The sequence below is a fragment of the Urocampus carinirostris genome, chromosome 13 (assembly GCF_059441175.1).
Source record: "Urocampus carinirostris isolate Australia breed hairy pipefish chromosome 13, RoL_Ucar_1.0, whole genome shotgun sequence".
Lineage (NCBI taxonomy): Eukaryota > Metazoa > Chordata > Actinopteri > Syngnathiformes > Syngnathidae > Urocampus > Urocampus carinirostris.
Window position 1 is genome coordinate 31,942,657 of NC_142361.1, and position 15,388 is coordinate 31,958,044.

Genomic DNA, 15,388 nt, shown 5'->3' on the forward strand with positions numbered 1-15,388 from the left:
TAGAACTCAATTCACACCGAGTCATCAACTATTATTATTTATTGACGCTTTAAAGATGCCTATTTTTGTATGAAGTGTTCAATCCAAGAAAAGGTCACTACTAGGAATAGTTTCCAGGTCACATGGTTTCCCCTTCCTATTTTGGGAAGACAAATGTTCTTGCAATAGAGTAGTTCTTCTCCCCTCATGTGTCCCCGTGTTTATACAGGGACGCACTGCCTTTACAACTGATGTCATCCCAAAACTATAATATAGAAGGTTAACCATGTGACAGCTCTTGACTTATGTTATCACGATACCCGGCAAGTTTACACCGGATGAAACGATCTGATAAAAGTGAAGGTTATGCTTCACAAAGTTTCTTGTCGATAGGCAATTTCAGTTGAATGTAGGTTGTGGGATACAGGATATAAAATGACGATATCCACAACAGAGCATTTTAAATCTGAAAATTAAGGTTTGGTGACGTATTACAAAGCACGTCCAAGTGTAAAGTGCATTTTTTATGCAATGAAATAAGCAATGTCATACAATGGGTGTCTTCCATTTCTGTTTCTGAATGGTTTAGGCAAATTAATAGGGTTACAAAATATTAATAGCTCTGTAGGTATGGTCAACATGTTAAAGTAGCTAACAAAATGTAAAGAAATTGTTAACCTTTTCTAACTTTCATGTTTGCTATTATCTGTCATCAATGTGTATAGAATTTACAGATTGCAAACAATGTCTTACATGCCAGTTGTCTGTAAATGTTTCCAGAAGTCTTTGGATAACTGGTGCCTCTCCAGGTAGCCTAAAAGCCTCTAAGTATAGCCTCAGGGCCTCATCAATGCGAAGTCCCTGGAAAGTAAAGGTGCTGCAACAAATGACAAAAATGTTAATAACCACCAAATAAAAAAATTGCCTCACAAAATATTTTCGAACATCTTACTTGACAAAACTGTCAAGGAGCTCCATATTGTTGCGATCGCTGACAAATTCCCCTATCATCTTTTTGTCCAATCGGGGATTTTCTCGAAGCCACTGGGCCACTTGGTTGTTATCCATTGGATTACTTAAAAGCCCCTTCTCCTGAAGGAACTGAATCCCCTTCTTTGGTTTTAGATTAAATTGCTCTGTACCTGTTATCAGAAGCTATGTAAAAAAACAAAATAAACAATTTCTTTATATATATGCACCCTACTGTGTTCCAAACAAGAACATCCAAAACAAAGATATGTGTATTTAAAACCTTTTTCTTCGTTCTTATGTCAAGCAATTCTTGTGACTCAGGTAGACTTGAAGAAAAACGGTGAGGTTTTTGTAAGATTTTCGTGTCAGCTGAAAGAAACAGCGACAAATTAAATTAGCTGCCCATTTACATGTATTGCTTTTTATATTACTAAAAACAACCTCTAATCTTACCGCTGTCACTCTCTCTTTGATCCTGGTTACACAGTTTCATCTTTTGTGCCATGAGATTTCCACTGGTTGGTGGACATCCTGGACCACGATCCACTCGAGTAACACTCACACCATTGATGTTGCCCTCTTGAACAAAATCTAAAAATAAGTAGTTGAATGAAAAACATTATAAATTTACAAGTATGCATAAATAATAAAGTGTCTTTGGAATAATCATGTTGTATACACCTCAAATTCTAAATGTATGATAGCAAGTAATGTTGTTACCAAATTTATTATCAACTATTATTAAGAGTTTTTTTTTTTTTTAATTAGATACCTTTGAATCCAGACAGGATTTGGGTTTCTAAAGGTAGGGTGCAGGATTTGACAACTTTGTTGCTCTCTGCCGTGCATGCATTTTTAAGATGCACTCAAATAAACTCTTCTTTTTTCATCTTTTTGGGGATTTGGGTTGGCATTTGGACTTTACCAAAGGCAGGCCTTTCTTAAATGTTACCGCTTTTATGCTCCACTGACAAATTAAAAAAGAAACCTGCAGTAAAGAGCACAATATCTCTCCCAAGCACTCCCCCCGGCCTCCTTTCCTCGAACCTAACGTGTTCTTCCGCTAACGGGTCTAATAAAGTACGATAAAAGCAGATAAGCAGAGAGGAAAATAAAGCGTAAGGTCTCTTTAAAGTCTGTTGGGCATTGTTAACACATACCTAATAGAGAAAATGTTAAACTTTTATCGTTTTAAGTACACCTCAGACCACGCACTTCACCTATGGAGTTGCATAAATTCAAAAGGCAACTATTGTGTCAATCTTTATTTCCTAGTACAGCACTATTAATAAGCATTAAAATATATTCTAATATTACAACGAGGCAAGACAAATTACAATTGAAGATCAAAACAGAACCCTAATAACCAAATAAACTAACCGTAGGTGTGTCTTTAGCACACAAAAACTTTTCCCTAAACCGTTTCATAGCCTTTGGTGCAACGGGGTAGCTTATCTTTTCACTACTGATTGATCATGTTTACCATATGGTCTTGGGTAGTCTTATGCCCTTTCAGTTGACATTAGGTAGCAATATGACCCTTTACCGTTTGTTGCATCGATTCCATTTTTCATTAAACGTTCCTCTTCCCGTTGCTGTTTTTCGGACTGGTCATGGCGAGCGGGGTTGTCTAGCACTTTGGTTTGGCAGTGAGCCTCAGTGCTGTCAATCACAGTTAGTAGCGCTTCGAGTGACAGGAGATGAGTGGTGAAGAGCTGCCCTGATACAGGGAAGGCATTCTGTGGGATTAAAATAATAAAAACATTTCATATAAATAACAACGTTAAGTGTATTAATTTGGCCTGGTCATACCTTTGACAGCAGTTTGGTGAGATCTTCAAATAGATTTGAACAGTAGAAGTCACAGTCGTAGTTGATGTATAATTCCGTGACAAAACTAGGGATTCTCCACAGTAGAACCAGTGCCTCCAGAGCCATTTCCTTCATTTCATATGGCATTTTGATATTCTCGGATGTGATTATGTCCATCAGTTTCTTGAGATACATCTGTCAGGTTGAACATATTGAAACAATGCATTGATCTATTAACATTAGAAAAGTATTACGTAAAAAGTATAAGCGACAAATGACACATTACCTCAAGTTGAAACTTAAGATGTACTCTCATGCTTTCAAATAGCAAGAAGCAAACTCTTAACGACAAAACATAGAGGTTCATTCGGTCAATGCTCAGCAGCTAAAAAAGGTCACAAAACAAAAAGTTCATAATTTATTCAGCCCTCTCTAGAAAATGTTCCAATATGCAGTCATACTTTACCTGGAAAAGATGTCTACAAAGCTCATCTTTAATCAGCCCTAGCAAAGACTGGTAGTTGACAAAGTGGGCAGACTCCAGGGCTACATTTAGTAGTTGGAGGCCCATGTGCATCATAGCATCAGTGTTGTGACGGTCATGAGGATTTGTCAATGAGATTAAAAACCGGAAGAGCTCCCGTAGACATGGCAAACCATAGGGGATGAGGGAAGCACCTAAAAATAAAGCATATTTTAAATGGCTATTGCAAATAAAACCAGGGATTTGTGGTAAGCAGCATTATAGGAACTAACTGCAACAAAAGTATTTGTAACGTTGTCAAATGTTTTATTTTTTTCCAAACCGAGACAAAATTGTACACAAAAATGACAGACAATCCTACAAACAATATAACTGGTCACATGATTATATTTAAATTACTAATTACATCAAATTCTATAAGCAGTATATTTCGTATGGAAATGTATTGCAAAGACAAAATTTGATGCCACAAAAGTCTTACCATCTCTATGCGTAGACTGTGTGAATCGGACACCTCTGGGATTGACATAGTCCATGTCATGAACAGAGGGCCCTCTAGACTGTTCAGCAGTAGTGTCCTTATCCTCAAGAACTTCTGGTATTGACTCTACGGATGCTGATTGAGTTGGTATATCCTCAGACTTGTTTAATATGGAAAAGGAAGAAGCTGTCATTTAGCCATAGCAGCTATCTATTAGCCATACACAGAATACGACCACAATCCTACCTGATTATTTGGAGAGCCAGGATCTGTGTCTAGGAGAGGGTTAGCATTAACAGGTGTAGTTAAAAACAAGCTACCCTGATCCAAGTCTGAGAGGTCTTCCCTAGAAGTAGCTTTGGAACCAGAGTCAAGGCCACTGTCTGTCGTTGTGGGACTGGAGATGGAAGATCCAGCACTGTCAGAGGCTGGTAGTGAACACCTCTGCTCACTCGAGACAACTCCACCTAAAGGAACAACAAGACAGCTCAAAGGAAGGACAAAACAGCAGAAAAGGTGGCTCATTTTCTTTAATTGTCAATGTTTTCACCTGATATATTGTTATTACTGAGGTTGGTGGACTGGGCAGGGTCCATCTGTCCAGAGGCACTTCGCACCATGTGGTGAGTTGGCTTTGGTGAACGTTTCTGCTTTTTCCATTTGGATGAATCACTCATCCCACCAGCACGCATCTTCAACTACAACAAATAAAAAAGTTGCAGGAGAACGAATTCATTAAAAAAATTATACCAAACTACATATTTAGCTGATAAAAAGTCCACTACCTATAGTAATAATAATTTGGGATGTTATCCTGTATCCTCGTTCACATAACTTCTATTAGGTAGTTAAGATTATTTGTTTTTTGTTTTTTTAAACCTGAACAAAGAAAAATTTGATACTTATCATCCATCTTCCAGAGTAGGGTGGCCATAAAATTAAGAAATGGGCTCAAGGAAATGAAAAAGGTAGTGTAAAATCGTGAATATGATTGGGTGCAGAGAGTCTATACTAATATGGCAAGGTTCCCACGAATGAGATTAGAATTGGAAATAAAATAAACTCCATTGTTGTAACCCCCACTCATGTTTTTTTTCCAGTGTCAATTTACATTGTCTTATACTTTATGCAAAGGAGACCATTTTTTTAACTGTGGAGTGTACTCAAAGATTGTCAAAATAGGTCACTCAAAGAACAACTACATTCACTGGTCTGGCTGTGTGATAAATATGGCTCTAAAAAATAAAATACAAGTGTCATCCACTTCCATTTACAAGAATTTCGGAGGAACAAACTAGTTTCGTACTTTATTAGAAATGTCAAAATGTATTTTGCCTTTATATTTAAGATCGTCAGTCTAAGATGAGATCTTACCTGCACTCTTTTGTTTTTCCATAAGATATTGTAAGCCTCAGAAAAGAAGAGGAGTAAGCAGGCGCCCATGATTAGTGATGATAAAACATGTGAGCAATGGAACACAAAACAAATGCAGGCACACATATTTACAAGCAGTCCATCCAGAAAGTACAGAGAAGTAAGGAAGTTGCAAAAATAAATACATAAATACATAAAATGTTGTGAAAGAATTAAGATAAAAGTACGAAATGTTTTGTTGACACCTATAAAATGAACTTGAATTTTGCTTATCAACATTTTAAAAGCAATGTGCGTGATTACAATGAATTTTCCAACAACTGTAGCTAACTATTACCTTTGTAATATTTTAATTTTCCATAACCTAAGGCACATCAAAACTTGCCTACATTTTCGTCCTACCAGAACGTATGTATGTGACAATACTTTACCGGCAGTTCCACAGGTAAAAAGAAAAACGAGGAAACCAAGAAGATGAAAACCAAAGAAATATGCTCTGCAGTATTATATAATCAAAGCCAGTGTCCACGACAATTTTAAAAAGTACAGAAGCCTGCAATACAACAACCAGTTTGTACTTTTCATTTATAGGCATAATTAAAATTCATCGCGTCCACATGGGTCGACATAAATAAACATTAAAAAGAGAAGCTCAGGTCTTAAGAGGTTAAGGCACAATTAACCAAAGATTACTAAAAAGAATCTCAACAATCTAAAAAATTAATTACCAGGAATTCAATGCATGTGAACATTGGCAGCTCAAACAGATCAATCACTGAGTGTACGGGCCAGTGTACTGCCGCATAAACCCTGAGAAGTAGTCTCACGGGAGGATTAAAGGGTAGCATTTACATACAGTATCCAATGACTGTCCAGTTTAATTCACTCCAACAGTCTGTTTTAGAAAGCAGTCAAGGTTCAGTGAAAGAGTCGTGCAGCTTTGAGGATGAGTATGAGGAAGCTGTGTCAGTTGTGTAAAGTGGATGATGCTAAACAAAAGATGAAGATATATATTTAGTCCCTGAATTGCCCCTATTATTCTAAACACGACATTGTGTCAAATATGAGAAAAATATCTATACAATTTGACTCCGGGAAGATGGGCCATATTACTTCCTAATTATAACCCAATTAGTGTATCAGTTGATTACGCTTCCTTTGAATATTGTCATGAAAAATGTATACATCTGTGATTAGTCATTCAAGAAATGCTGGAGTAACTGCTGTTATAAATAAGTAAGAGAAGAACCACAAATGATACTTTATAAATGTTAATTTTAGGCAACCGAGAAAAGATGTGAGTAAAAGATTTGTGTTAAAGGTATTCACATTCACAAAAATAAAAACAACCAACATAAAAAAGGTTAATAAAAGGACAGGCAGATCAGATACTCAAGTCAAGATGTAATTACCTTCTTCATGCTGGCACCAGCATAGCTTTTGGCCTCCTCCTTAAATTGGGGCAGTCTGTAAGAAAAAGAAATGTAGCCGGAGATTAAAACACCACCTGTTTGAATGTTTTGTTGCTTATCTTCTTAAATTAATTTGGAGACTATATTCTAAATTTCTGTGTTTTTAAATAAAAAGAAGAATTATTTGATAGCATAACACGGTTCAGCCCAAAACACTTTTCTGATAACAATTATTTAATGTATTAGTGACAACATTAGATGGAATTAAAAATGAGCACCCAACCAGCTCGGTAGCCTAGATGGTAGGGCGCCCGCTTTGAGACTGGGAGGTCGCTGGTTCGAGCCTCGGCCGAGTCATACCTAAGACTTACAACATTGGTACTCATTGCCTCCCTGCTTGGCGCTCAGCATTAAGGGGTGGAATGGGGGGTTTGCTCACCTAATGACTAAAATGGCTGCGCCCTGTTTGGCTGCGGCTGCATCGGCTCGCTACAGTTTAACTGTACGGGTCAGGTGTATCGACATTTCGTTCTGTGTGCATTGTTACAAAGAATGACAAGACAAGTAAATTATTATTATTATTATTATTATTATTATTATTAATAAAGGGGGAGTCAAAGTTAACCAAAAACCGACCACAAGTAAATAAATGGCAGGTGTTACCAGAAAAAAGGGAGTCAATGAATGAATGTATATCTGAGGATGATGAACATCAAGTAGTTAAATTAGCAGAATAAACCCTACAAAATTGTATATCTAGTTATAAAAAATACAATTCAATCAATTACCTTGAAAATAGAAGTTGTACCATATCAATCAGGGTGTGTTCTGCTGATTTCCTGAGGAGCTCTGTTAATTAAATAAAAATAATAATCCAAAAATAAAATGCCAGTTAATACTAGAGCAAAAATGAACAACGAAAAAGTTGGATGACTTACCACTTAACCGCATTTCAAAGCAAATTCGGAAGCAAGATTGCATGATCTCGCAAACAGATTCATTGGTCAGGTGGGCACCAACTGGGGTCAGCAGCAGTGTCCTCAAGACCTGAAAGTGGGTTGAAGTTTTAAACTTGACATATTTTAATTCTATCGTCTTTAATGAGCATTTTTAAATGGGTTTCCTGAAAATGCGTTGCTTGAAATAAGCCGCATTTCATGCAAATAACAACGAAAACAAAACAAAAACAAAAAACGAAAAATCAGACAGACACAACAGAATTATGAATATTTTAAAAAATGATACATTCTATGCACCAAAGAAACTGTGAAGATAAAGTGACTATTCGAAATAAAGAGATTCCGCAAAGTTTCAATGTAGATATCGAAAACGTAGTACCTGTAAAATTTTCATAAGGACCACCTCATCACTGGCAGGGTCTGTTCCAACAAATCTGGCGTGCGTCACAGCATCAGCCATGTTCTCTATGGCCTCGGCTGCACCTTCATGGTTGGCATCTACAAGCACAAAAGTACAACATATCAAATGCAACGTATTGTAAATACAAATACAATCGTTTGAATTGAATACTGATAATAAGTGCAACGCAAGCAAGTTGAGGGGAATAGTCTTGCCCTGAATTTGTTATATTTTTGAGTGTGCATAAAACTATTAAATGTGCGTTTTGTATACATTTAGGGCTAAAAAATACAACAAAACACTCAGAGATAATTTAAAGTTACTCTAAAAAAATTGCCAAATAAAGATAAAACCTTTCATTTTTATGGCCAGTATCTGTAATTGTGCTATACTGCCCGAATTGGTACACAGTAAAAAGAAAAAGGTTAGTATATACTGTATCTCATAACTTAGCCACGAGTATTGTAAATATCTATCAACACAGTAAATTGCACAACTCTTCAAGTGCAATCAACAATACCTTTGGTTTTATCACAGCAAGCAAAGTCAGCTGACTGATGCATATAATTAAAAAGTTTCATGAAACATTATGTAAAATTCAAGCTTCACTGTGTCCAGGCAAAATCTAGTTTCACTTTAATCATGTTGTTATTTACAACGTGGGTCCAGATGTGACCTTTTGTGAGGGAGAGACGGGGACAAATTGGCTGGCAGAGGAACAGGATCTTGTGTTTTGGAAATCTGAGTGGTCAGTAGGCTCCCTGCCAGCCTGTTTTTCATTACCATCGCTCTTGAAAGCCGCAATTCATTAACTAATAGGCATGGGTAAAGGATGAGTGTATAGGAAGCATCCATGGAAAGAATGAGAATAGTTACAATGCTACGATGCAGTTGGTCTGAAATAGAACAGTAGTATGTTGAAAGGATGGCGTGTTTAGCTGGGGTTGTCTTTCGAGATTGCCTTTAATAAAATTAATTGCGGTTTAGGAATATGGGAACAGGTTTTTGAAACTGCGCCAAAAAATGTTACCTGAAGACGGCTTATTGACAGCAAGAGGCAAAATGCCTGTCTTCTAAAGTGGGATTGTTGAGGAAATCTATAGGTTGATGTCATTTTAGAAAGAAAAAAACTTGCAGGCCAAAGGATTAAGAAAAAAAGGGTTAGGGTGTGATGTCGAGTGGAGCAGTTAAGTGTGGTGTCCAGACAAAGAGTGAAATAATTCAATTTGCAAAATAAAAGGTTATTCTTATTAGGAATGGTGATCCCTTTGTTATTTTTAATGAGTTTAGTTTAGGTAAAAAAACATGGCATTTATCAATTTTTAAATCAAATATTACATTTTTTTAAATCAAAACAATCTTTTCACTGACAGTAAAAGTTGTCATGTTAAATTCGTAAAGCAGTCAAGGACAGTTAGAATAGAATAGAATAGAATAGAATATACCTTTAATGTCATTGTTACAAATGGGCTAACATATTGTGACAACGAAATTGGGCATGACACTCCAGTTTTACACATTCATAGTGAGGTATGAGCAAGAAGATAAAGGAACAGAGAAGATAATGTTATAAGACAAGGGGGATAAGGCTATAGTTATAATTTACATGGTATTTACACAAGAAATGTCGGCATGTGGGATGTTACATACAGGGTTGTCGTGATAACGTTGGTATCGTAACGGTTGTGCAATATTGCATTTGGTGCAAAGTCATCATAGTGCAAAAATAGTCAGCATGAAACAGGAAATGGTCAGACATTGTGCAGTTATTAAAAAAGAGGATGAATACAATCTTACCTATTAAGCCATAGGACAAGAATTTGTTGACAGAGGTAAGGGCAAGGCCAGTGATTGGTCCAGTGGTATCCTCCGAGCGAACAACCTCAAGGAATGGTCGTAGGAAAACGTTGGGTTCAACATCCGACAGTTCTGAAAATAAGGAATACACCACTGTAACATATTCATTTTATTTTTGATAAAAGTAAGGCAAATATGCAGTATAATTACAAACATTTGCACACAATCTACAAACAGATAAAAGATTGCCTTCAGCTATACACCAGGGCTTTTGCTAAACATTAGACTCTGCTAGGACTTGGGGCCCCCTATAACAGTAATTAAAATCCTCCAGGTGATGGGTAACTTAAAAGTTTGTGCACACCACTGGAGAAAAATATGCATACACCGTGACGATACGTTAACATAACCGCGAATTTGAAAAGACACAAATAGAAAAAAACCTGAAAAAGTCCACACAAATAATCCCTATGTAAAGCAACGCATTTTATAAGGTATTGCAGTTTGGGAGACTACCTGTAACTGTTCTTCACACGGATATTCCCAAAAAAGTCAGTTCATAGGGCTTAGGCAAAACGGAAAAACAACATCAGCCAAAGTAAGTGGTTTCAAGGAAAATGTAGTGGCCTCACTCCAGGCATAAACAAACACCATGGGCATCAAAAGAGCTACAGTGAGAGCTCAACTAATTTCTAAAACTGCAGATATGACCACCATGCGTTAAGTCTGATATCCAATAACCCTACAGTTTTGTTTAGAAATAAAATATGGGATCATTTGAAAACTCAGAGAGACTTAATCTGGCGCCAAGGTCACTTTTGAGGCTTTACTTTCAAAAGAAAATCTATTACTTTCTGCTTTATTGAATATTTTTTCACCTGGTGTTTTTGTACAGAGTAAATCTGAGAGCTTTGAAGAGTCATCATTTTAGATGGGAGAGGGGTCAACAGAGTGTAAATTTATAACATAACCCCCCTCCCCCAGAAAAAAGACATTCAGTAATCTACGTTATTTTTAGCTTTGTATATTTAAAAGAAATATATCAATAAACAAAAAAATAATCATCCAACAATATTTATTCAAGGGTTTTGAGGTGGTTATGTGACAAACAAAATAAATGGCTGGGTTAGTACTCCATTAGGTTTCATCGTGTGGAAAATACATGTACTGTTGGAAGCAGGCGTCCAAATGAATTTGTCAATAGCTCCTGTGAAGAGTTCTTCAAAGGTGATCACCCGATAAGTACTATGGCTCCTGTCCCAATGACTAGATTGAAAAAGTAAATTGTTCTGTATTGATCTGGATGGCCATCACTGCACAAAGAACTGACAGGTGCCACATGTCAACGACCATTTCCAATCTTTAATAAAGCACAAATACAGACTCAAAAGCCTGATGACCCTCATTTCAAATTGATAACACAAGAAGTAAAAACAAATTAGCAACTGTTCAGAAATGCAGTCATAGTTGAGAACTCATCATCTGAATTGTTCATTCAAGTCAAACAAAACACAAGTTGAATTTGATTTGAAATAATAGTTGTGAAATACAGGTTGTGTACAGACTCTGATTGACCATGAACCTAATCCTCTCAAGCTCACACCATGCTAGATCCCCGTCTTTCTGCTCCGAGTAGCCAGCCATGTGTGGATTACTACTCCAAATGACCCTAGCAAAACGAAAGGGTGTGGGGGTGAACCTCAAACCCCCAGGAGAGCACCTTGGGATGAAGCTGGCTTACTGCAGAAACAGAAGCTCTCTTTAACACATGCACATCTATTGGCACTGGAGCAGAAAAGGCTAAGAACACAGGGAGAAAGACTGGAGATGAAACTGAGCTGCAGAGACACATTATTTTCCAGAAAATTACAGCGAGAATAGAACAGCAGAAATGAAATACAAACAATACCTGCGATGTACCAAACTTTCAGACTATAAAGCATAATTATTTCCATCTGGAGCCTCAACAGATTATTGGAAAGCTATCCAAGTAGAGTCAAGAGTTATACAAACAGGGCGGTCTTAAGCAGAATCACAGTTTTTGAGAGTGGCGCAAGTACATCAAAAGCAGAGCAGGCTTACTTGGTAACCCTCCTAGATGTGAGAATAGCTATATATAATAATAATAATAATAATTTCCTTTGTATTGTCATTCTTTGTAACAATGTACACAGAACGAAATGTCGATACACCTGACCCGTTGTAGCGAGTCGATGCAGCCGCAGCCAACAGAGGGCGCCGCCATTATACCAATTAGGTATGTCTCGGCCGAGGCGCGAACCAGCGACCTCCCAGTCTCAAAGCGGGCACACTACCATCTAGGCTACTGAGTATATAGTATATACATAGTACATACATAGTATATATATATATATATATATATATATATATTATATACGGTAAATTCCGGACTATAAACCGCTACTTTTTTCCCAAACCTTCAACCCTGCGGCTTATTCAGTGATGCGGCCAATTTATGTAATTTTTTTAACAGTCGCCAGCGGCGCTCGAGTACAAAAGGATTTAGACCGGTGGAATATATGCGCCGAGGAAGACTGCAACTCCTTAGCTTGTGCACAAATTAAATTAAAGTAGACATATCCTCATCATGCAAAATGCAAAAAGAAAGGCACAAGACGTAGCTTTCAAGCTATAAGCAAACGAGCAGTCTGATAGAGAAGGAAACAGAGCTACTGCACGTAAACTTCACATTGCGAGGGTGTTACTAGCGTGTTTTTGAATAAGGGAGCGTGAGACGAAGTCTATATGACAAAGTCTCTTTCCCATACTGGGGAAGAAGACTTTGATGACGTCGGTTATAAGGAGGAAGATGAGGACCGTTTACCGTGCTTTCTACAAGTACGGTATGTTTGTTTAACAGACCCGTATACTGTGTTGCGAGCGTGTTCCTAGTAGCATTTTGCTACCCTTCACAGGCAAGGTTTGGGATGAAAGTTAGAATAATATTATAATTAAAGCTTTGAAAACTCTCTCAGTGTACCGTCTTTCCTTGTAAATATGTGTAACCGATGTATATTATGTATTTGCACCTGTATATTTTGTAATGTATTTATTTGAGACACTTGTTCTGATATGTTTTGCGAAAAAAAAGAGGGGCGGAGCAAACGCGGGCTGACGGGAAGTGGGGTAAAGGTGAGTGAGACCTGATGTCGCGGCTGACAATAGTGGATAAATATTTTTCCCACCCTTACCTTTGGAAATATAGACTTTTTTTCCTTGGATTAGTTTCAACGGGTACCTGGACTCTGCAGGTCTGCCTCAAACATTAAGTACCGGTATCATTTTCTGTTCATTTTGCCGGCTGTGGATTTTGGACTGTGTACTTACTATTCAGTTACAATCGTGGGACTCAAAGCCGGGTTTGGGCTAATTTTGTGATTGTGTTACATGTTTTAATGTGGGCGCATGCCGCTTATATACAGGTGCGGCTTGTGTAATTACAAAATCGGTTTTCCTCTTAAAATGTGGTGGGTGCGGCTTATAATCAGGTGCGCTCTATAGTCCGTAATTTATGGTAGTTGGTTCAGAACATTTGGAATGGGTTACATCCATGAAGCCTTTAATACCGACCGGGCGTTCAATCTGAAAAAATATATCCATGTCGATATTAAGATTTCACCTAAATGATCTGTTATAACGGTCACTTCAACATTGCGCAAATTATTTTGAAACTTTAATGACGAGTTCAAGAGAAATCAAGATTTTTTTTTGTGGAAAAAAAATGGGGTGGTGGAAGCTACTTAAATTATAGTGGGAAATAAATATTGTAAATAAAAGACCAACACACCAACTTCACTATCTGCATAGTAGTTTACAAAAAAATAATGTATTTATATATTCTTGAATTGGTTAGCTTCAACAATACAGCAATTCAACGTGTCCATGTGTGTGCACAAATGTGTGTGCTTGCATGCGAGTGCATGATCCTTGTTTGTTTCACCTGCTGCACTCCTTCAATTCTCCACTAATGGCATTCCCAAGGGATAAGAGATTCCAGAAACCACACACTGTAAAAGCAGACTACACTGTGCTCTCATCGGACACAAATACAGGGCACTGATGCAACTTCAACCCGCTTTTGTTGTAGAAAAGTCTTTGTGCCGAATAATTCATTGTAGCATTTTTTTTATCATTGCTGTATAACGAAGATTTTAGTTTTCAAAAAATGATATACATATTATGGAGACTTATTCTGATGAGGTATAACTGAAGTAAACAAGTAACTTGGTTGCACATTTCATTGCACAATTCATTTTTGACCTTCCAAACAACCCTTGGTGCTAGAAAGGTCCGATAAAGCTGATCCAATCACACTCGACATAGATCCACGAGGGAATAATTTACGACAGTTGTCGCCTTGGTCTGCTTAAATCGGTCCAGGACAACTCCGAACACTAAAGAAAGGGTAATTCACTGCCCCAGTGGGGCGAAACATGGTGGGTTTAAATGTTTCTCTTCACGGAGCCAATGTGGCATCAGTGCTTTGAAATTTCCCTTGCAAGTAAGTCTGTTGTAACTCATTTTTACCATGGAGAACATATCGGGTTAACCTGTTGGAGGTTAGAGTTTAAACTGTACAAAATTATTTTGAAAACCTGTGCTCTTGAAATGTCCTAACTCTTTCCCCACACAGTTTACCAACAACCCCGCCCAACAATAAATTGAGAATTGAAAAATTGTACATTTTGTTTCTTTTACGTTCGTCAGATTAACAGTAAAGGTGCCACATATAAATTGGGTTGGGTCGGAAGAAAAAAAATATTAGTACAAAACCTTTAACATGAACAATCAAAAATACATATGGCCATGGGGAAGGTTTTCAACACTACAATTCAAAGCTACTAAAAATAATTTATTTGCTTTATATAGATCATTAACATACTGCATTTCCTACACTATAAGGCCCCAAAAAATAACATTTGTTCATATTTTTTTCACAATGTATTATTGTAATAAGGCACTAGACTATAACGCGATCTGAATTTAAACAACAGTAAGAGATTTATATTTAGTTGCAACTTTTAAGCACTTGCAGAATATATTCGTGCAACGATTGATCAGTCTGAAAATGTCACTGACCTAAACACTAGTGCTATAGGAATCGAACATGGGTCTCAGCGGTGAAAGTGCCGAAACCCATCCCATAGAATACTAGTGATACAGATGACATAAGAAGAGGCATTAGGTTTCATCTCAGTTTCAAAATATTATTAGTTATTGTGCAAGAAACGAATGTTATAGAATGGAGAAAACAGAAAGTCGCCCTAAAAGATATGAACAAAAAAAGGCACGACAAGGGAAACAACTCTTGTGTATCTGATGAAGAATTGGACTTCGAGTTTATTTATATATTCAGGACGAGTTTAAGTTTTCTCCTTCCTGGCACGGTGAATAAAAAAATAGTGTGATGATAAGATAATATAGAATGCCTTTTCGCATGTCGTCTCTATCACAGGTGATTTAGTGGTTAGGTTTGGGCACCCTCACCGCCGTGACCCAGATTCGATTCCCGCTGCATACGCTGATTTGATCTGCAATATTTTTCGAATAATCAATTCAATGCTCAAATAAAATAGTATACAGTAGAAACTCCTAAATTAAGCACACAAACAAATTCTGCATGCATTTACAATTTTATCCACCAGTATTTGCAGTACATAAGGTGCACTAGTTTATAGAGAGAGATAGAGAGGTAGA

At 37.2% G+C, this 15,388-nt stretch overlaps 1 protein-coding gene across 4 annotated transcripts in view; it reads right to left on the reverse strand.

The window, feature by feature from the left end:
- gbf1 (golgi brefeldin A resistant guanine nucleotide exchange factor 1) overlaps positions 1-15,388 on the reverse strand; it is a 49,731-nt gene that overhangs the window by 18,001 nt on the left and 16,342 nt on the right. For 2 of the 4 annotated variants that reach the window (XM_088351120.1, XM_088351119.1), the window contains exons 4-20: positions 9,671-9,802; positions 7,853-7,971; positions 7,453-7,561; positions 7,303-7,363; positions 6,515-6,569; positions 5,103-5,138; positions 4,279-4,426; positions 3,975-4,195; positions 3,729-3,888; positions 3,230-3,441; positions 3,050-3,148; positions 2,764-2,958; positions 2,498-2,690; positions 1,405-1,542; positions 1,232-1,320; positions 932-1,134; positions 733-856 (exon numbers count right to left, since the gene is read on the reverse strand). In XM_088351120.1, the coding sequence (XP_088207246.1) occupies positions 733-856; positions 932-1,134; positions 1,232-1,320; positions 1,405-1,542; positions 2,498-2,690; positions 2,764-2,958; positions 3,050-3,148; positions 3,230-3,441; positions 3,729-3,888; positions 3,975-4,195; positions 4,279-4,426; positions 5,103-5,138; positions 6,515-6,569; positions 7,303-7,363; positions 7,453-7,561; positions 7,853-7,971; positions 9,671-9,802 (2,294 nt within the window). The remainder of the gene's footprint in view (positions 1-732; positions 857-931; positions 1,135-1,231; positions 1,321-1,404; positions 1,543-2,497; positions 2,691-2,763; positions 2,959-3,049; positions 3,149-3,229; positions 3,442-3,728; positions 3,889-3,974; positions 4,196-4,278; positions 4,427-5,102; positions 5,139-6,514; positions 6,570-7,302; positions 7,364-7,452; positions 7,562-7,852; positions 7,972-9,670; positions 9,803-15,388) is intronic. The other 2 variants (XM_088351122.1, XM_088351121.1) reach the window with 1 other exon arrangement.